At 41.6% G+C, this 21195-nt stretch overlaps 1 protein-coding gene across 1 annotated transcript in view; it reads right to left on the reverse strand.

The window, feature by feature from the left end:
• Positions 1–7841: 7841 nt before the first annotated feature.
• LOC142579639 (sialin-like) overlaps positions 7842–21195 on the reverse strand; it is a 33838-nt gene continuing 20484 nt past the window's right edge. The window contains exons 7-10 of the mRNA XM_075690039.1: positions 20466–20598; positions 15903–16058; positions 15362–15447; positions 7842–14545 (exon numbers count right to left, since the gene is read on the reverse strand). Coding sequence (XP_075546154.1) covers positions 14333–14545; positions 15362–15447; positions 15903–16058; positions 20466–20598 — 588 coding nt within the window. The 3' untranslated portion in view covers positions 7842–14332. The remainder of the gene's footprint in view (positions 14546–15361; positions 15448–15902; positions 16059–20465; positions 20599–21195) is intronic.

The following is a 21195-nucleotide window of genomic DNA, read 5'->3' on the forward strand; positions in this document are numbered from 1 at the left end:
CTCGCATGCGTTGATGGCGCTGGCAGCGCTAAAGTACTGAAGGGCTGAAGCGCCAATTTCAAATAGTGATAAAATAAAGCTTGTAGAGGGCGGGCGGATAGAAAAAACTTTAATGAGAAAAGGACCTGCGACGTTGCCAGCCCGGGCTCAGGCCATCCAGGCATTGTGTGCGGTGAGGCATAGCCTTTCCACCCATTTAGTTTCTCACTATAACTCTATGTTTCCACCGCTGCCCGGACCCACTGGATTGCCCATACTTGGTCGTGTAGTTCCGAGCTAGTCAGAGCGCTTAGCGGTTCTTTATTCTATGGCTTAGCCATCGCTCCTCGAGAAGGTCCGGTTCTATGTTGTCCACTTCATATATTGACCTGTTCTCTGTGTATTTCCATAGGATGTGTGCCATGTCTGCGTGTTCGCGCTTGCAGAGCTTGCAGCTCGCGTCTGGGTATTGTCTTGAATTTACTCTGTTTAAATGTGCTGGGTTTCGGAACGTTCTGGTTTGCAACCTTCTCCAATCTGTTTCTTGAAACATGTCGAGTTTTTCGTGGAGTTGTGGGTATGCTTCTCTTTGTTTCGTATAGTGTGTCAGTATGTCGTACGTAACGTGACCAGTCTGTCCCTGTCGTCTGATATCGCTACTTCGTCGTCGGCAACACCTCCTCCGTGTTCTCCATCGCCTCCGCTGCAGTCTTCCCCCCTTCCCTGGGGGTTGTGGGGTGTTGGGCCGTCGCTGTCCGAGCCGCGGTGGGCTATAGTTCTCGCGCGGTTCGGTGAGCCTTCTCGATCGTTGAGGTTGGGAGGGGTATTCGTGGTCTCCCATATGTGCCCGGATCCATTTGAGGTATGTGATGTTCCGGCGAAGAAGAAGACTGAATTGAGACAAGAACTGGAGGGGGGGAAGAAGAGAAAGAAGTGGTCAAGATGGATCCCTGTAATAAACGAGTGTATTTTAACTCGTACTTTATTTTTGGCGCAGCCGACCACGTTGCTTGAAGTAGTGTACGCTGATAAGATAAGAACAGAGGGGCAGGCGACCGTGAAGGCCTACTAGCTTGATGGTGATCACCCAGTGTTTCTTGCAGGAATCGGCAACTTCATCGGAACTGCTTCGCATCGTCACTGAGAAGAGTCAAGTGAACGAAGCGGCCCTCGTTGAGAAAGGCGCGGTACGAATCGATGCTTCCATGTCTGAATTTGAGACACGAATAACGCCTTGTTGCAAGCGCTGTTGCAGCAGCAGAGCACGCAGTATGAGCAACAGCGACTGATTCTCGGAGCAGTTTGCGACTCGCTAATAGCGCATGAAACCACATCAACAAGCGATTAAGCCTGATAGTTTCGACGGGGCATCCAATGCCGCAAACTTGTGGCTCAGTTTTATGAATGCGCATGTGCGCAAAACCACGTGCTGGACGTCATTGGACGACAAAGTGTGTAACATGCGCCGTTTTTTGTCTGGCAGTGCCAGAAAATGGTGCGACATGCGAATCGCAAGTCAATGCCATGATTCATGACATAAATGGAAAGATAGTTTTCTTTCCGCTTTTGAGTGAAATCCGGTTGACAGATGGGACAACACAATAGCTTTCAGACACAGAGAAGGGACAGTCATGGATTATTTTTTTCGAAAAGAAGCGTTTACTCTACACATGCCGACTTTAATCTACCGGACTCTGCAATCCTTCCGCTGGTAATTCAAGGCATGACTAACAAATTGCAAAGCGAAGTTTGTGTACACTGTCAAACCTCCACGGATGACTTACTTGCTTGCCTTAAGTATGTGTCCAGTGATTTTCTAATTGGTGGTCCCATCAAAAGGCATAGTACTCTACGACTGAGCATTGACGCACATGGCGAAACGGTAGAATATTTTGATACCGAGTCCAACCATTGTGAAACGATGGAAAATGTATACCTTTTGAAATCAAATCTTTTATTTGCTAAAATGTTGGTAAATGGAAAAAGTGTAGGCTCCCTGGTTGATACTGGAGCCTCCGTAAGCCTAGTAAATTAGGAACTTGTCCAACCGAGCAAGGTGTATGAAGGAAGAATAGTTAGTGCGCAAAGCTATGATGGAAAAAACTAGAAGGTTGCAACACTGGACAGAAGTAGAGGTTAGATTTGGTGGACATCACCTGAAAGTAGATGCCCTTGTCATGCAGGGTGTTGACTTTGTGTTTATTTTATCTAGACCTGATATGAAGCGATTGAAGATGAATATTTCTTGGAGAGACGAAGTGACCATTGACGGATCACTTAAACCTAATTTGTATGGAATTGAAAATTCCCATAGAACAGTTAGAAATGCTGATGAAATACTGACAAATTTTCCTGAACTTATTTGTATTGAGATGTACCTGCCAGCAGCAGATGTCCTTGAGGTACCTTTTAAGCTTCGTGACGTCACAGTAATGCGCAAAAAGCCGTACAGTCTCTCCCACAAGAAAAAAATCTGGCTAAAGGCCAACCTGCAGCAAATGCTAAATACCGGTATTATAAGGCCTTCAACATCCACTTTCACATCACCAGTCACCATAGTACCAAAAGACGATGGCTCATTTCGCCTCTGCACAGATTACCGGCAGATAAGCAGCCAGACTGATTTGTTTCCTTTTCCCATGTCCCAAATAGACAAGATCATCAATGAAACTGGTGGATCAAATTTTTTCTCTTGGATCGACCTCTGTAAAGGATACTGGCAGGTGCCACTACAAGAAGATTACAAGCAGTACACTGCTTTAGTAACACCTTTCGATGTGTACAAGTACAACTGCTTACCATTTGGCTGGAAGAATTCTGGAACTTGGTTTCAGAAAATGATGAATGGCATTCTTGATGAGTTCCTGGAAAGTTTTGTAACGTATATGTTGATGACATCATCATATACTCACGTACAAGAGAAGAACATGAAAACCACCTTTCGTGTATGTTAGAAGCCCTCAGCAAGTCAAAGTTAAAGATTAACAAGAACAAGAGTGAATTTTTTCAGACGAGTGTTGTCTTTCTAGGAAGAGTTTTTGACGGCAAAACTAAAGCATAAAACAACAAAAGAGGAGTCTGTACAAAGGACGAAGAAGCTCGTCAAGCCATATGACCTACACTCAGTCCGTGTTTTCTTTGGACTTGCCAGTCATTTCCGTGCGTTCATTAAGGATTACGCTGCAAAGACATGATGCCTCACCAAGCTGATGCAAAAGGATGTGCCATTTATGTGGAGTAAAGAGTGCGAGAAAGCTTACGAGTACCTTGTTGAAGCTATATCGTCGGATCCTGTGCTTATGCTACCTAACTCCAACAAGCCTTTCGAGCTGTGCACGGACGCTTCACAATATGGTACAGGGGCTGTTCTATATCAACGACACACAAAGGAACAGCAAGGATGGCAACTCAAAGTGATTGGCTATTATTCTTCTACATTCTCAGAAGCTCAAGAACATTATACGACCACAGAAAAAGAGGCTCTGGCTGTTGTGATGGCACTCCGGTACTTCATAAGCTACATAGAGGGTCGTCATTTCCGGCTTTTCACTGACAACCGAGCATCATTAACCTACCTCTTGGGATTAATCCAGCCTAAGGGCAGGGTGGCGCATCGTATCAGGGAAACACAACAGTTCACTTTCTATGTCACCAGTGCCAGATTAACAAGGCCAAGTATCGTCCAAGAGGGAATCAAACGGTCATCACTAATCATTCCCAAGTACCATTTGAAGCAATTCATCTAGATTTTGCAGAAATAAAAAAATGAGGCGAGGGAGTTAATAAGACTCAAGCATTCCTTGTCGCAATAGATGAATGCACACGCATGGCAGCTCCAAAGCCAGGAAAGGAGGACTCCAATTCTGTTTTGATGTTACTGGAGCAGAATATGTTCAAGAACACCAAGGAGGTGGTGTCCGACAACGAGCCAGCTTTCCACAGTAAGAAGCTTCAAGACTTGGCCCGTGATAGAGGAATTGCCCTGAGATTTGCTGCACCCTACCATCCAGAAGGAAACGGCCTAGCTGAGAGGCTCATTTGGGACTTGAGTTTTAAACATTCATCGCAATTTACCATGATTTTCATGGAGGATGGAAGTGTGCCTTGGAAGCAGCAGTCAAGCACCACAACCATTCTCATACCGTGGGATTAGGATGCACGCCTAACTTAGCTGCATCAGGCGAAGCAGCTTGGCTACTGGCAGACTACGACCTTGGAATCGTTGGAAAAGTAGATCTGCAGGAAAAGCACAAGACAGAAGAGGAGCTTGCACGCTACAGATCAACCATGAAGAGACACTACGATCTGCGACACAGTTTGAAGATGCCTGTAATAGAGCCTGGAGATACCGTTTTAGTCCAAAGGAGTTTAGATGGACCGAAGTCAAGATTTTCTGGGCGCTACACAATGATAAAGACCATCAAGCAACAAGGAACATTGAAATTGCTACACTATTTGGGACCGGAAGAAAAAACTGAAATAGCAACAGTGGGAAATGTCATACCCTATAATCCCAGGAGGGATGAAAACCGAAGTCCGGCAGAATGTGATGTTCTGGCTAAGAAGACTGAAGAGACAAGAACAGGAGGGGGAAGAAGAGAAAGAAGTGGTCAAGATGCATCCCTGTAAATAAATGAGTGTATTTTAACTCATATTTATAAGGTATTTTGGTGTGATTTTGCCGTTCTTGAAGTCTTCTGCTCTGCGGTTCAGAATTTTGGCTGCCTCGGTGGAAACCCAGCCCTTTGTGATGTCCCTAATGGCTGTCTTGGAGTCGCTGATTACTGTACTGTCTTGTTGTAGAGTGCATATACAAGTATTCGTCATTAGACCACACAAGTGACTGTTAGGAACCGATTACATCTGCTGCTGAGGACCCACAATGCCTCCGCAAAAGACAGCGATCATGCCTTTTCCTTACTACCATTGGATTTAGAGCAGAACAGAAGCTCATCATCATCATCATCATCAGCCTGGTTACGCCCACTGCAGGGCAAAGGCCTCTCCCATACTTCTCCAACAACCCCGATCATGTACTAATTGTGGCCATGCCGTCCCTGCAAACTTCTTAATCTCATCCGCCCACCTAACTTTCTGCCGCCCCCTGCTACGCTTCCCTTCCCTTGGGATCCAGTCCGTAACCCTTAATGACCATCGGTTATCTTCCCTCCTCATTACATGTCCTGCCCATGCCCATTTATTTTTCTTGATTTCAACTAAGATGTCATTAACTCGCGTTTGTTCCCTCACCCAATCTGCTCTTTTCTTATCCCTTAACGTTACACCTATCATTCTTCTTTCCATAGCTCGTTGTGTCGTCCTCAATTTGAGTAGAACCCTTTTTGTAAGCGAACAGAAGCTAAAATAGCCCAAATACTCATATTTGATATGTTTGCATGTGATGTTTAGTGCGTGTGTTACTGTCAGGCGAATGAACGTTTAGCGAAATGAAATGCTTCTGTGCCATGCATCTTATGCACCGATCGAGTAATGATGCATAATCATAGTTTGGCAAGTTTTGTATGTTAGCGAGGAATCATCCTGAATTCTAACTGTAAAGCGCGCAGATGTGTTGCTCTGAACATCAACACTAAGTTTGGTTGTTTCTTCTGCTTGACAATCAAAATATAGGTGCTGAATGCGCAGCTCTCCAGAACATAATTTGCACAAAATCTAGCAGTTATTATGCTTTGGCGTGCATTTTCCAGAAATGAATGGATAGAAAAGACACTGATCAACTAAACTTCACTAATACACCTTGGTGAAAAGTGCGTGCATTTTCATTATCAATTGATTAATTTTGTGATCAATAAATGAACAATCACACAATTAAGGAGACATATTGGCAGAAGCACCTTAAACCATAATAATCAAAAGCAGGTGAAATAGGTCATATGTACTTGCACAACTGAGACTATTTATTTCCCTCTTTTTTATCTTGTATATGTTGCTCTTGTACCACAGTATTTGATTCAGCCTTCTTTGTTGTTTGGTATACACCCTTACTTTCCTCTGGCATAGCCATGTGCCACAGGTAACCGTAACTATATATGTGTATACAGTCGAGTTAAAGAATGGACTTCACCGCTGTTTGACCAAACATGCCAAAATAAACATGGCCTCGATCATTGGCCCATTATATAATTAGCTTCTATATTCTTCCTTTTGTTTGACATATGCTTTCCCAAGCATAGTGCCTTGGATGAGCTTATAAAAAAACATATTGACATAAACAAGGAGAGCTCCAACAGAAACTGTATAAAGCTTAAAGGAACTTCTGTTTAATACATATAATATGCAAATATTTTTGTGACATCTCCAAAGTCTGTGTACTCTTTATACTGCACAAGCTTGCGCCACTTTCTTAATTGATATAATGATTAATTATTAATCATGTAATATTATGAAGCTTTCTTACCATTCATTTAAACATTAAACAATTTGTACCAGTTTTGATTGTCCTGCTAGACAATTGGTGGGTTATATAATTGTACTTATCTAAGTGCATATATATATATATATATATATATATATATATATATATATATGCACTTAGATAAATACAATTATATAACCCACCAATTGTCTAGCAGGACAATCAAAACTGGTACAAATTGTTTAATGTTTAAATTAAACAAAAGTGATTAATGCTTTCACTGTGGTAGTGCTTCTTGAAGTCCTGGAGGTAACAAGAGGTGCAACGTTTCGATGGCGGGCAACACATATAACTCTTCAGTACATTATAACTTCTGAGCAAATTTATAAAGCTTACACCGCAAGAAAGCCTCTGCACAGCTGCACCAGGGAAATAACCACCCTGACCCACCTGTGACCCACCTGTGACCCACATGTGACCCACTTTAGACTGAAGTAACTGCAGCAAGCACTGCAGCAACTTTTGAACCCAATGAAACTAAAGACAAGAAATAAAAACAATAGCCAATTTTGAATTAACAGAGGTTGATATTGAACACAATAATGTCATAAACGTAATGTCAATAATGTCATGTAAATGTAAATAACTATTTTAAGCCATTTTGGTCGGTGTCCGGACCTCTTCCTTTTAAGTATACAATAACGTCCAACACATTAAGATGTTTCTATAAGCATTCTGCATTAAACATTGCTGATTAATATCTAGACCGGACATAATGCAACCCATGTTACAATGATAATGCTTTTAATATACTTATAACTTAATTGAGCAGAAGAGGCTAGAGATCTCCTTGCACATATGTAAGTGTATGTAATGTTTTATTTTTCAGATATATTTATTGCACAGAAGGAATAATCAAAGAATGCCTAATGAAGTAATTTTCGTAATAACTATCAAAGTTCTTTTTGTAAACAATGCAGAAAATTAGAGAAGGCAAAATTATATTTTGCTCCACAAAAACACTTAGCTTACACGGGATATGCATGAAGGTGCGCGTTAGTGCAGCTTGCGTAAGGAAATGCAATTTTCTTTTTCTTTCAGCATTTCACATGCCTGCAGTTTAAGAAGGACTTTCAGAATGATGTTAGCCTTGAAGATATGAAATTCCATAGTGTCCGTAGAAATGTGTGTTCCACTGACCAGCAATAACATGGCCAAGAATAAGAATTTCACTACAGAGTTACAATGATTGTATTACACGTAATCTTGCAAGAGTGTCCTTACAAAAGTATGAGTAGAATATTTAAAAAGTTTAGTTTTGTGCCTTATCTAGCAGACAGTGCTGTGCTCTGTGTCCCTCTTTTTGTCCTGTTGTTTAGCACTGTTTGCTGCTTGTTATGTAGCAGCTCAGTAGCTTTACCTCGAGGAAATGTATTAGAATATCCTGCTGTCCGCAGCACACAAGAGAGAGACAGAACCAACTCTTTCTGAGTATACACAAGCATTTATTTATCACAAAACAAGCATATTTATTACTTTACAGCCAAAGTATAAATGATCACAGCACGACACACAGGTAAAAAGTTTTTTTTATTATTATTATTAAAAACAATATGGCTGAACACTAGAGCTCTACCGAACTTTTTCCATCTATGTGTCATTTAAGAATGCCAAGTTATCCTACAATACCAGTAATTAAGCAATGCTTTCATAATTTTCCTACACTGATGTCAATCTCTGCCTGCCATAATTGTGTAATTTACATCACATAATTAAGCAACTTGCACATGAATAAACACACACAACCAAACAACTACACAGAAACAAGTAAACTACCCGCCGTGGTTGCTCAGTGGCTATGGTGTTGGGCTGCTGAGCACGAGGTCACGGGATCGAATCCCGGCCACGGCGGCCGCATTTCGATGGGGGCAAAATGCGAAAACACCCGTGTACTTAGATTTAGGTGCACGTTAAAGAACCCCAGGTGGTCGAAATTTCCGGAGTCCCCCACTACGGCGTGCCTCATAATCAGAAAGTGGTTTTGGTATGTTAAACCCCATAATTAAATTAATTAATTGAAGCAAGTAAACTCACTCAACATGACACTTCTGTGGCCAAAAAAGGTGAGCTTGAGATTATGTTCAATAAGTGGCTCAGGCATGTCAGAAAAAATAAAGTATCTCTTTATAATTGCACCTACATTGTCACTGACATATACTACGGTATGTTTGCTACCAAGTAAAAGCATTATTGATAAGTATGGCAACCTACTTTTGTTATTTTTGCGCAGCACAAGCACACTAAACAAAATTAACACAATCAATGAACATGAAGTAACACCTACTATATATGACCATATGCACCTGAATGCCCCAAACAGCAGTACCATCAAACAGTTTCAGCGGTAAAGTAAGCTGTTCCTTTCAGGCTTGTTGCTCAAGGCAGCATGCCTGGAGTTGAGGGTGCATCGTGGAATAAGTATACGTGTAGCTACTTGCTGAGCCACAGTAGTTGAGATGTGCAAGATGGACAGCTTGCTTTCCCAATGGGACTCTTTGATGGCACTGCTATCCTATGTGTAGGGCCACATAGTCACGTGGTGTTTTTCACATTTTTGGGGCTTTCTCTCATCACCGGAAAACATAAACGAGTGACGTGTACTTTGCTGGAAAAATCTGATTTTTAACACCTCTCACAATTCCCTACAACTCCCTAATTGATAACTTGACAATTAGAATTACAATTAGAAAGTTATCTGATCAATTTTGATTAACCAATTAGATGGCCAGTAACAAAATCTTGCTGCTGACTTCTCAACTGTACTCCGAACAACATGCACTCGATTGGTCTTATTCGCATAGAATGATCTGTCTTCTTGCAAAGCTTCATGCATGATTGCTGGGACACTCTGTACGTAAGCATGAAAGCATGCAATGTGGACCAACTTATGCAGTTAAAATATCATTTTGTACCACTACATCCAGTATCATGCTACTAATTGCTACCAGCACATTACAAAACCGTTGGTAACTAATGAAGCATGTTCGTACACATCAGTGATATTGCTGTTGAAACATTCAGCAGCATGCTCCCCAGATATCACACATAGCTATTGCTAGTTCTGGAAGCATTTTTCATGTGCAAACAGATCATAAGACTCATATTTTCTTATGTGTAAATTGTGCAATAATTTAAGGTCAGTTCAAATCACAAGTTTTTAGCTTTCTTTGTGGTCATCTATAGATGTGGTATCACAGAAAATGTTGACTGAAGTTATTTGCCTAATAAGACAGGGTTTTCCGTTTTTTGACTGACTGACAGTACACAAAGCAAAACAAAACAACATGACACCCTCAGAGATCATCAGCAGAGCAGATGTTCTAGTAAAATAATGGCAGACAGAGCTTTTGTGTAGTAACAATGGTAAAAATGAAACTATAATACTGGCAAAAAGTATCAACAATATTATGAATATTTAGTTGCAGTACACAGCATGCTTATGATATGAATAAAAAATAAGGAAAGATATCAAATTAAATAAGGTAAGAAAATGAAGCCATTTAGTGGTGATGAAAAGTGCATGACACCACAAAAAAAAAAAAAAAATCTTGTCAGCCCTCACAGCTCTGTTTTGATAAAAACCATACGTCTAAAAAAAAAAAAAGGAAAGTTTCAAATAATATACATTATTACATCACATTTCAAGACAGCATTTATGAGCTGCCAGCCAGTCATGTCAGTGTTATGTGTATACAAATACAGAAACAGAACATGACTGATGAAGTTGATATAGTAAAGTACAAAATGCGTATATTTGCCATGCATAAAGCCAATAACATTCATTGACTTTTGTGGCTACTAACAGTGTGGCAAAGATGAAGACATGTATTCATCATTTGACTTTTCACACTATCTAGCATACAATGTCTAGCACTGTCTAACAGAGGTACTGAGAGCAACAATTTTTCTGGAAATCTGACCACTCACGGTGTTATTGCATTGCATCATTATTGCATCAGAGGAAATCCTGGTCTTACAAATTGTTCATGGGACCAAATTTTTGTTAGCTGTAGGTGGGCAGTGAAAATCACAAAAATTAAACTGTGTACAATGTTTGCTACAGCCTAAAATTAAGCTGGCAGTATAGTATCAGTCACCTCAAGATGACCTAAACAAACTGCATTTCTTTCCACTTCAAACAATGACGAGCACATATATATTTATTCATTCATACTGCAATTCTATTATAGGTCCATGCCAGAGTGAACAAACAAAACACATTTTCCAGCAAAGAGCAAGTCTGTGTATGGCAAACATGCATCACCAAAAGAAAAGTACTAAAGGGAACAAAATAGCACATACTCACTATAGTTAATGCAATAACACATACAGCATACTGTATCACTGGTCCTGAGGAAATAAGACACATCTTTCAGCACATATGTTTCAGTATATTGCTAATATGCTCGTACACATTGCTAAAATGTAAGCATATGATGGCATTGCCATAGACTGCCAAGCATCCACCACGAAAACTACATTACATATGTCCAGCTTTGTTTTACCTTTTGTCATTGGTATATTCAAAGGCTGGACACTGAACCCAAAATGTTAGTGCCGGTCAACAATAAATGACCCTGTTGTTGAAGGACCACGTCATACATACCTGTCTGCAGTGCATTGCTTAGCCTGACAGGGAAAAGATGAGTGTCCAGTACCCTATTATGCTCAATTGCATCCGTAATTAACTGCAGAGAAATGGTTGAGCAACCACAGGTTTACAGTGTCATCTTTCCTTAGGACACAAAGCTCAGCTTTAGCAGTGCTGTGCGGCTTTGACAAGATCACAAGGAAAGCATCTGGAACAATGGTGTTCAATGGATTCCACAGTTTTGGTAAGCAGAGATACGTCATAGATTACAGATTCATCTCTAAATAAAGTGGTGGTCGAGAAGAAATGGTTGAGGCAAAAATGAGCATCACGACCCGTGACAAAATATAATTCCAGAAATTTGTTGCACATACAGCATACAATATATATATATACATATACTACAGCAGCCATCAAAAACTGCATAAAAGTTCTTAGAAAAAACTGCTCAAGGTTGACCTAGCTTTTATCCAGCAGCACATTAGACACAGCGATCATTCCGTTCCATCAGGGAACATAATATCCATAGGACATCTGAATAACGTCCCAATGTCCATGCACCGTTTTGGCTCGATATAACAAAGTGATGACCATACTCGAATTATTTTCTTAAATCGGGAAGTTCGTAAAATCGAGAAAGAGATTGTTCAGTCCTTCGAAATCTAAAATTGTAACATAATGACACCCAAAAGCTATTGTGGCACTGTATTTTCCGCTAAACCAGGCCTGTGTGTGTGAAAAGTCCGCAAGGCCGGCTCGAATTGTTAGTGCGTAAAACAGAAGGAAAAGAAACACACCTCGGTGCTCAGGAGAGAACTGCGAATTTAGTACGTTGTAGTGAAAGAACTCATCTTCGCATGTGTGCGCTTCACCAACAGTGGGTGCGCACACTTCTCATAGCCTACAAGTGCTTGTAATGCATCCTCGGTTCCCTTGCGGGTCCCAGCAAACCGTCTCAAGAGATCAACGACTGCTAAGTCCGTTGTTCCATGCATGGGCAAAGCATGCAGCCTCGTCAAAACAAAGCTAGGGCCATGACTAGGGCGGCCAGATGTTTTAACATGATTGCGTTAGAGTGCAGGCTAGGAGAAAAACACATCTGTGTCAAAATTAGAAAGAAATCAGCAGAAATCACCACTTTTTCACACATCAAGTTTGGTAGCCAAGTAAGTTTCAATAAGTTGGGCTTATGACAACATTGAACCAGATGGGTACCGACCGGGAAATGGAAATTTCTTTGTTAGATTGGGAACTTTGTAAAATCAGGTTTTGTTAGATCGAGTCTTAACTGTATCAAGGTTATCCCACAGGTGCATGAGCATATAAATGTGCATATTTGTCCTCCAATTGAGGCTTTGTCTTTGAGTTTCCTGGTAAGAGAATTACGTTTTCTCGCATATTCAAATTACAATCCAGAGCTACTACCACGTACGCAGCTCGTGTGTACGTCATATTTTAGAATTTCCTCGAGCAATTTACTCTCAAAAACTTCAATTAAATCAATGAGCCAGTTGCACTTAGTGGAAGGCTTAGAAGAATAAGGATGATGCCGCAGTTCCACACACGTAGGTGCATGTGTAATTTGTGCACACAATCTATCAGTTCTTTATGCATGGATGCTTTGCCCATTGCATCTGTCACACAGCATGTGCTGCGACCATAACTAGCATTATGGCAAGCTCTGCGCAAAAGGCCCTGGCATACATTCATAAAATGTATGCAGCATGTCCCCATAATGTCCCTTCAGGATATGCAAGGGTAAGGGATGTCCACAGGACACAGAAAGTGCAGCCAAACTGTAACATGAGGGACATCCACAGGACATATTTGACAAATCCCTAGGATACTCATGCCATGGCCGTGGACGTCCACAGATACCCATAGGACGTCACTGTTGTCACTGAGAGGTGAAGTGAGCAAAATGGGACAAGAGTGTAGATTGAGCAAGGAGCATTGAGCTACATGGAAGTGAAGTATCGGGAGAAGTGAAGTGAAGACATTTCAGTAAACATCAAATAAAACTTCACTTATCACCAATTCACACATATGTGTTGGATCCACCAATTTTTTTTTACAGCGAAGCTGTTATCCTCTAGTTGGTTGGGATTTTTCGTCGGGGGCTCGACCAAAAAACAGTGCCATCACCTAGCAGCTGCGGCCACTCAGACAGACCTGGAAAGGCAACTGGAAAAGGACTCTGTGTTTTAGATGCTATCATGCCTGCAGGTTGCGTGTAAGTCGTACTTTAAGAATTTTCTGACGCATTGAACTTTGAGACATTCAATTAATTAGACAATGCACTTGTGCTAAGTGGAGGGCCTACAAGAATTAGGATGTATGCTGCACTTCTGCACATGTGCATGCGCACGTGACGGACGTGTGCACACAGTGTATCTGTGCTTGGTGTGTGGGCAGTCTGCCCATTGCATCTGTCGCATGTGTGCTGCAATCGTAATCGACATTATGGCAAACACTGTCCAAAAACAGTACCGCCACCTAGCAGCCACGGCCACTCAGACAGACCTCAAGCAGCAGCTGAAAAAGGGCTTTGTCCTTCAGTTTCGGCGTAACATAATTTCGTTTTCTCATATATTCATATTATAGCCCAAAGCTATCATGTCTGCAGCTTGTGCGTAAGTTGTACTTAAAACTTTTTCTGATGCAATTTACTATTCATTTAGTTCAACAAGGCACTTGCACTTGGCAGAGGGCATAGAAACATGAAGGTGCATGCTGCACTTTCGTACATGTGTGTGTGCGTGGCGTAAGTCGCTCGTGGTGGTGGTGCTTGTGTAACCTCGTCTAACGTCAGTTTCGGTGGTGGTACTTGTCGAATTCCCACAACAGCTTCGTTGTAAATCCACTTTCACAGGGTGGAAGGGAGGCAGATTCTTTCCTTTCTTTCTCATTCTGCACATGGCCGGTATCAGCAAAAAAGATATACTTCAAATCACTTTATTCATTACTCCCAAAGAATTTCCCGCTGTTTTATCAGCTCCCTCACAGAGTTGTGATGCTATGTTTCCCCCTTCAGTGCTGAACATAGCCTACCCAGTGGGTATAATCTGCACCTTTAGTACTAAACACACCGAATGAAATGCCACATCAGCTGGTGTTCCTGTTCTACCTTATGTCATCTTCCTTAGCACTCAGTGCCGCTCAGTCTACCTTAATCAGTCGTAACACACGTGTTAGTCATTCCTCAGAGATTGAGAAAGGTCCCAATTTTATTTTTACATGATAAGTGGCAGTGGTGTTAACAGACAAGCTTAAAGCTAGCTGTGAATGATTCTGTAATGTCACAGATAACACTGCACACAGACCAGTTATGTAGTCTCTGCGGTCTGCGAGACAGAGTCGCTGTCTCCTGCTGCCTCATCAGCGGGGACCAGAAGTGAGCACGAGTCATTGATGGAGCCGCATGGCTGGCGTGCCCAAGGCTCCACCTCAGCCTTGCCAAAAAGGAGGAATGCCACTGCCCCAAAGGTGACCACACCGGCAGATGCGAAGAAGACCTTGTTCCACTGTTCAGTGGTTTCCTGCATACAGTGTTCACATGGCATTTAGCTTTCAATCAGGTGGGATCGCAAATGTATGTACACAGAGGATTAAAATTGATGTGAAGCTAAGAAAATTTCAGTATGCTATGTACCTTATGTCATATGAAATTAAAGGTGCACAAATATAAACTCTGTGAGTAAGCTCATCCGTAATAAGCCTGACTTAATTAACACTACCTGCGCTGAGCACAAATTACCTTACAGTGCTTTGAAATATATTTCCAGCAATGGCAACTTAATTTCACTGGTTATTTCGGAGAAGCTACCTGAGTACCTGAACTAGTGGTCTGCTAATGCTCGGGTTTTAATAATTTAAATCCGGCAGATAAATGCAGCATCCCACGCAGGATCGCAGTGGAACGTGTCATCCACAGCCGATGCAAGTGAAATGATGCGCTTTAAAGCTTCCAGTCAAATCCCTGCATTGGCGGCAGAAAAACACAAAGCAATGTGCCGCAGTATAAGCTGATTCAAAATGACCGGATGAAAATGCGAGCCTACTCTTAATCAAGCAGCGGAAAAGAAATCTTGTACTGTAAAAAAAGAAAACTGATCCAAACCAGCCAGTTTAATTCATATTAGGCTAAGGTGGCATTTTCAATGTAGTGCCTCTCAGTATTGTTCACAAAGAAAGCAAGAGCACAGTATAGATGGTTGTTAGCCACAACAGGAGGCAAGCTCAAAGACAAATTGCACAATGATTAGTCACTGGTAATATCATACAGTACGGCAATTATACAGTACAGCTGATTGCTTCTCACTTATGATAAGTACTGAAAATAAATATCCGCTTACACTGCTTTCTGTAAGGTAGCCAACAACAAGAGGTGTAAATATGCCAGCACTGTTGGAGATACAGTTGACCAGGCCCATGACAGCCCCTAAATAATGACAACAGAAAAGCATCATTACACTTCTACTTATCGCATGAGAAACCGCGCAATAATCTTTAAAAGAAACACACTTAGTTTTCCTCTGTGAATACTCGCATGTAATAGCTTATTTGAGGCTATACTACACTTTCATTTTACTTCATTAAATGCCTAAACAAGAAACTCACTCCTGATTTCATCCTATCAGATGATAAAACCTATTTATCAACAAAAGTGCCTTCCAGCACATGTCAGAAAAAGCACTGCAGTGAGCCGAGGGTCAGTGTGAAATTCCACATACTAGCTGCCACTTCATAGGTAAACCCCAGAGTGCCTACCAGATTTTAAAGCTTAAAGGTTATGAATTCACATTCTTTCCACTCGCTGAGTACGCATTCATAGTACGTGCTAGTCATGGAAAAAAAAATTAGACAAAGAAACAAAACAGGAAATATACAACTTACCAGCATATTCTGCAGCAACATCTACAGGTAGCACACTCTCACTTCCGTACAGTGCACCACCAGATGTGGAGGCAACTAACAGCATCGCAAAAGCAAGCTTCCAGTCGCAGCCCGCAAATGCAACACCAACCAAGCCAATGGCCTGTCCAAGCAATCCTGAACACAAGAGAAGAATGCAGACAAAACTATCATGGGCATGCAAAAAAAACCCAAAATACCAACACAGAACTTGCCCTGTCAGTACTTTAAGTGCTGTCACATGCTCCCATCTTTGTGCATAGCTGTTTTCAGGAATTTTAGTCTGAGATAGTTAAGCTAAGCTATAGCCAGTGACAAGTCTAAAGAATACCAGAAAGGCTTTGCCCCTAAAAGTGTGAAAAACCTGACATTTATCTATTTGTGCTTAAAGAAATGTTGTTGTTGTTGTTGTTGTTGTTTAATGTCACTGGCACAGACAGGAGGAGCCCTAACTCTTCAGCAACAATAAGAACATCAGGTCACGCACGGCTGCACACTTGACCAGCCAGGATCCCCAAGTATAGGGACGAAGGAGACAGCTCACAGTACTGAAGGGAATTATTTGACAAGAGAATAAGGGGAATGATTTCACTGACCTCATGCACATAGCACTTCATTGCCAACATTGACAACTTCATTGCCTTTTATGCATGGGTGCATGCCACTGTCGTGATGTACTGGGAAAGACTGAATATGAACCAAAAGATCCTTTCAATGACATATCACTCGTGGATACCCAAAAGGCTACCCCAGCAGGGCAAGAGGCATTGTGGCAAGGAAGCAAATGGTATATGTACAGACTAATTGGTTTACAACCAAACCTCATTATATAATGGAAGAGGTTATAATAAACTAACGAATATACCAAACGAATGATAATTCCCCTTGAAATTTCCATATAAACCTACACATTTAAAATCTCATTATAACAAAGCAGGAAGTTTCAATTCATGGACAGAATAAACATCTTTCTTTATTTTATGAGGAAGATAAAATTTATGATCCCTTTGTGGCAATTAGGCTTAAATCTGCTGACAAAAGCAGTAATGCTTTAACTTCGGCTTTCCCAATGGTAACTCACCGCAACACACCTACCCCTCACGGTATACAATGTTGGGCATTAATATAGACAACGATCGAGCAATAAATATATTGAAGTAATTTTGGCTCCCCCTTAGCTATACTACAGCAAGGTTTGGCTACATCAGGAGTTCATTGACACACAGAAAGCACAGGGAAGTCATCAGCCTGCACCCACTTTCTGTAACGCAGTTAATGAAGTGAGCAAGAACGCTTACTTTTGAAGAGAAATACAGTTAAACCTCGATAAAACGAACTTAAATGTAATGAAATTCTCGATATAACGAAGTATTTACATTTTTTTCACTTGTTGTCCATAGAACATTGTGTACTTAGAACCTCAATATAATGAAGTGTGTTTGTATGCAATTTCAGTATAATGAAATTACACTGCCGCCGCAAACTAATACCAAGACAACGAACGGAAACTTGCGCAGAGGCAGATGGTGAAAGGATGGAATTACAAGTGGCTGTACGTAAATGCACCCCTGAAATCGCACACCATGTGACTAGAGTGGCTTCTGAAGTGGAGCAGCACCATGTTCCATATAAAGTCCAGCTGCGATAAGATCAGACAAGGCATTTTATTCAGTAGAGATACCAGCAGTCATAGAGGCATTACGTAAACAAGGAGTACAGATGGCTTATGAAAATACCTTGGAAAATATCTACAGAGATTCCACAGTTACCTTAATTCTGCACGAGAAAAGTAGGTAGATACCTACAAAGAAAGCGGTCAGACAAGGAGATACAATCTCTCCAATACTATTCACTGCATGCTTGGAAGAAGTATTCAAGCTATTAAACTGGGAAGGCTTAGGAGTAAGGATCGACGGCGAATATCTCAGCAACTTCGGTTTGCAGACGACACTGTTCTATTCAGCAACACTGCAGACAAACAGAGAGTGTAAGAGTGGGGTTGAAGATTAATATGCAGAACACAAAGATAATGATCAATAGCCAGGCAAGGGAACAAGAGTTCAGGGTCACCAGTCAGCCTCTAGAATCTGTGAAAGAGTATGTTTCCTAGGTCAATTAATCACAGGGAACCCTGGTCCTGAGAAGGAAATTCACAGAAGAATAGAAATGGGTTGGAGTGCATATGGCAGACATTGTCAACTCCTGACTGGAAACTTACTATTATCATTGAAAAGGAAGGTGTACAATCAGTGCATTTTACTGATGCTGACATATGGGGCAGAGACTTGGAGACTGACAAAGAAGCTTGAGAACAAATTAAGGACTGCGCAAAGAGCAATGGAACAAAGAATGCTAGGCATAATGTTAAGAGACAGAAAAAGAGCGGTTTGGGTCAGAAAGCAAATGGGTATAGCCGATATTCCAATTGACATTAAGAGAAAAATATTGAGCTGGGCAGGTCATGTAATATGCAGGTTAGATAACCGTTGGACCATTAGGGTTACAGAATGAGTACGAAGGGAAGGGAAGCACAGTCAAGGATGGCAGAAGACTAGGTGGGGTGATGAAATGAGGAAATTTGCGGGCGCTAGTTGGAATCAGTTGGTGTAGGACAGGGGTAATTGGAGATCGCAGGGAGAGGCCTTCGTCCTGCAGTGGACATACAAATATGTCTCTCTTTGGCTAGTAGTCCCATACATGAGGCCAAAGAGCTCCGAATTCTCGGACTCTTTATCCACAATCAAAGAAGAGCAGACACAACACTAGAAAAGCTCCGCAAGGTTGGGGACCAAGTGGGCCGAATGGTCCGGCGTGTCTCGAACAAGAGAGGGGGATTACAAAGCAGGGACGCTGTGCGGCTAGCTCATGCTTTTGTAACCAGCCGAATTCTATATTCGGTCCCCTATCTCCATCTGCGGAAACAGGATGAAGCCAAACTTGAGGTCATCCTCCGCAAAGTAATGAAGAGGGCCCTTGACCTTCATGTCGCAACTTCGAACTCGAGACTTCTCGCTTTGGGAGTAGTGAACACCTTTCAGGAGCTCAAGGAAGCCCACCTTACCAGCCAATACACACATCTAGCTCAGACAAAATCGGGATGGCATTTGCTGGACCGGCTCCACTTGAAACACAGCTTTCACATTCAGGAACGGGTCCGAGTGCCCGAACACTGGAGGCGCGCCATCAGAGTTCGACCTCTCCCCACAAAGATGGATAGGGAAGACCACAGTGGTCGTCGCCAGGCGAGGACGGATGCCTTGCAACGCCACTATGGCAACAAACGCAGAGTCGATCTTCTACGTGGATGTGGCCGGTCCATGCCGCGGGGGGTGGAATACAGCAGCAGTCATACAGCAGCAGCAGTTGGCAGACGTCTAGGTTTCTGGCGCACGTTTTCGCCGCAGTTTCGCGCAGCTGTAAGCGCGGCTGAGTGCATACGCAGCCACGCACCCTGCTTTAGAAGTAACCTACACATTTGAGGCTTTTTGTCCACTGTCCGCAGCATCACTGTCTGTAGATGTTGATGTTGAAATAAACCAAACTTGAACCTGCCGCGTGTGCAAAGAGTGGGCGTGCCGAAATGGCATGGCATCATGTAAGCTATCTTGTTGCGCGTTTTAATATGGAGGTTGTGTAATATTGAGTTTCGGTGACCCGTTGGAGTGAGAGGCAGATGAAGCATTCGCTCTCCGCTGCCGACGCGTTTCAAGGTGGCGTCGTCCCAGTGTGGGTGACGCTATCAGCCAAGTTTTGGCGGATTGCGCATGAAATCATGGCTGGCTTTGCTTAATTCATACCGCCGATGTGAAGATATATTGTCGACGTAGCATGAAACCGTATCATTCGTTGCCAACTCCCAAACTCATCGAAAGGAATAGTTTTCTCATTCAAATTTGCCTTTTTAGGTTGTCCAATAATTCGGAAAATTCTGTCGTGCCTTTCCGTGTAAAATAAATAGATCGGTGACTGTACTTATTTGCATAAAAGGTCAAATTTCAATACAACGAAGTTTCTATATAACGAAGCAAATTGTCTATTTTACCGACTTCGTTATATCGAGCTTTAACTGTACAAAACATGCATTAGAATGTGCCAGAACTATGCAAAAGCATGCCAGAAATTGCAGCTGAGAGAATGGCCCAAAAGCACATGTTCCTCGTTAAGTAAATACATGGCCTTCGTATATATTGAGTGAATATATTTGTGACAAATGTGCACTATAGTCAGAGGTCTCTTTACAATTATATGTATATTATGGTGCCTTATTCCCACAGTAACAATCTGTATGTGAAGAAAGCTATGATGAGGGGCTCCAGAAAATATTTACTACATAGAGTTCTGATCCATTTGTCATGCTAACACATGCACAGATGCGTTTCTTTTTCATCCCTACTCATTCATATTTATGTGTTTTGCGCACTGCCCTCTTCAGTGGTTGAAATAAAATATAATGAACTATCTTGCAATGCTGGCTAACACTTCTCGCACATACGTTGAAAGAATTAAGACAATGCTATTAGTATTACGAAAATGCAGACAACTTACCAATACTTTCAAAAACTTTTCTCACATTTGTCACGCCAAGAATTTCCTTTCTTCGCAAATAATCAGCTAAGTAGCTGCATCCAAGGCCCACAGGCACTTGACTTAAGTAGACACTAGCATTCAGAGATCCGTCCTGAAATTGAGGTAACAGACCGAAAAAAGGCCCCACATATTCATCTTATTTACTTCAGGACACACAGCATAATGACAGTGCAGAATCTATGAATTGACAGTTGCAGAGCATAATGGATGTTCCTTAACGTTGGCACAATAATGACGGAATGTCACTGACTATCCCAATTTCAAGCATTATTGACATAATATATACATTGAATAATATGATACAATGGCTGCTGCAGTGTCAAATTGTGAGGATAGTACTACTTCCAAAGTGACAGCAAATTTAATATAACACTCCTCAAAGTGTTTTTCGAAGATACTTACAGAGTTCATTTTTCCCTCTCTTTTTCAAAGCACTTTTCACATCAGGGCACATGCTTTCACATTTTGTAGAAAGAAAAAAAAAGAAGAAAATGATGTCCCTCATCCTATTAATCAAGTAAACATCATTCTTAAGTATTCATAATTACTCAAATTCTTACCCTCCACAAACATGTTTAAAACTGTACAGTCAGAACGTATCATACTATTCCCAAACACTAAGATCGAGCCTGTGTGGTGAATTCTAAAGGATTGAAATCACAGTCAAAATTTACTCTCACTCTAGTTC

The sequence above is a fragment of the Dermacentor variabilis genome, chromosome 4 (genome assembly GCF_050947875.1).
Source record: "Dermacentor variabilis isolate Ectoservices chromosome 4, ASM5094787v1, whole genome shotgun sequence".
In the NCBI taxonomy this organism is placed as follows: Eukaryota; Metazoa; Arthropoda; class Arachnida; order Ixodida; family Ixodidae; genus Dermacentor; species Dermacentor variabilis.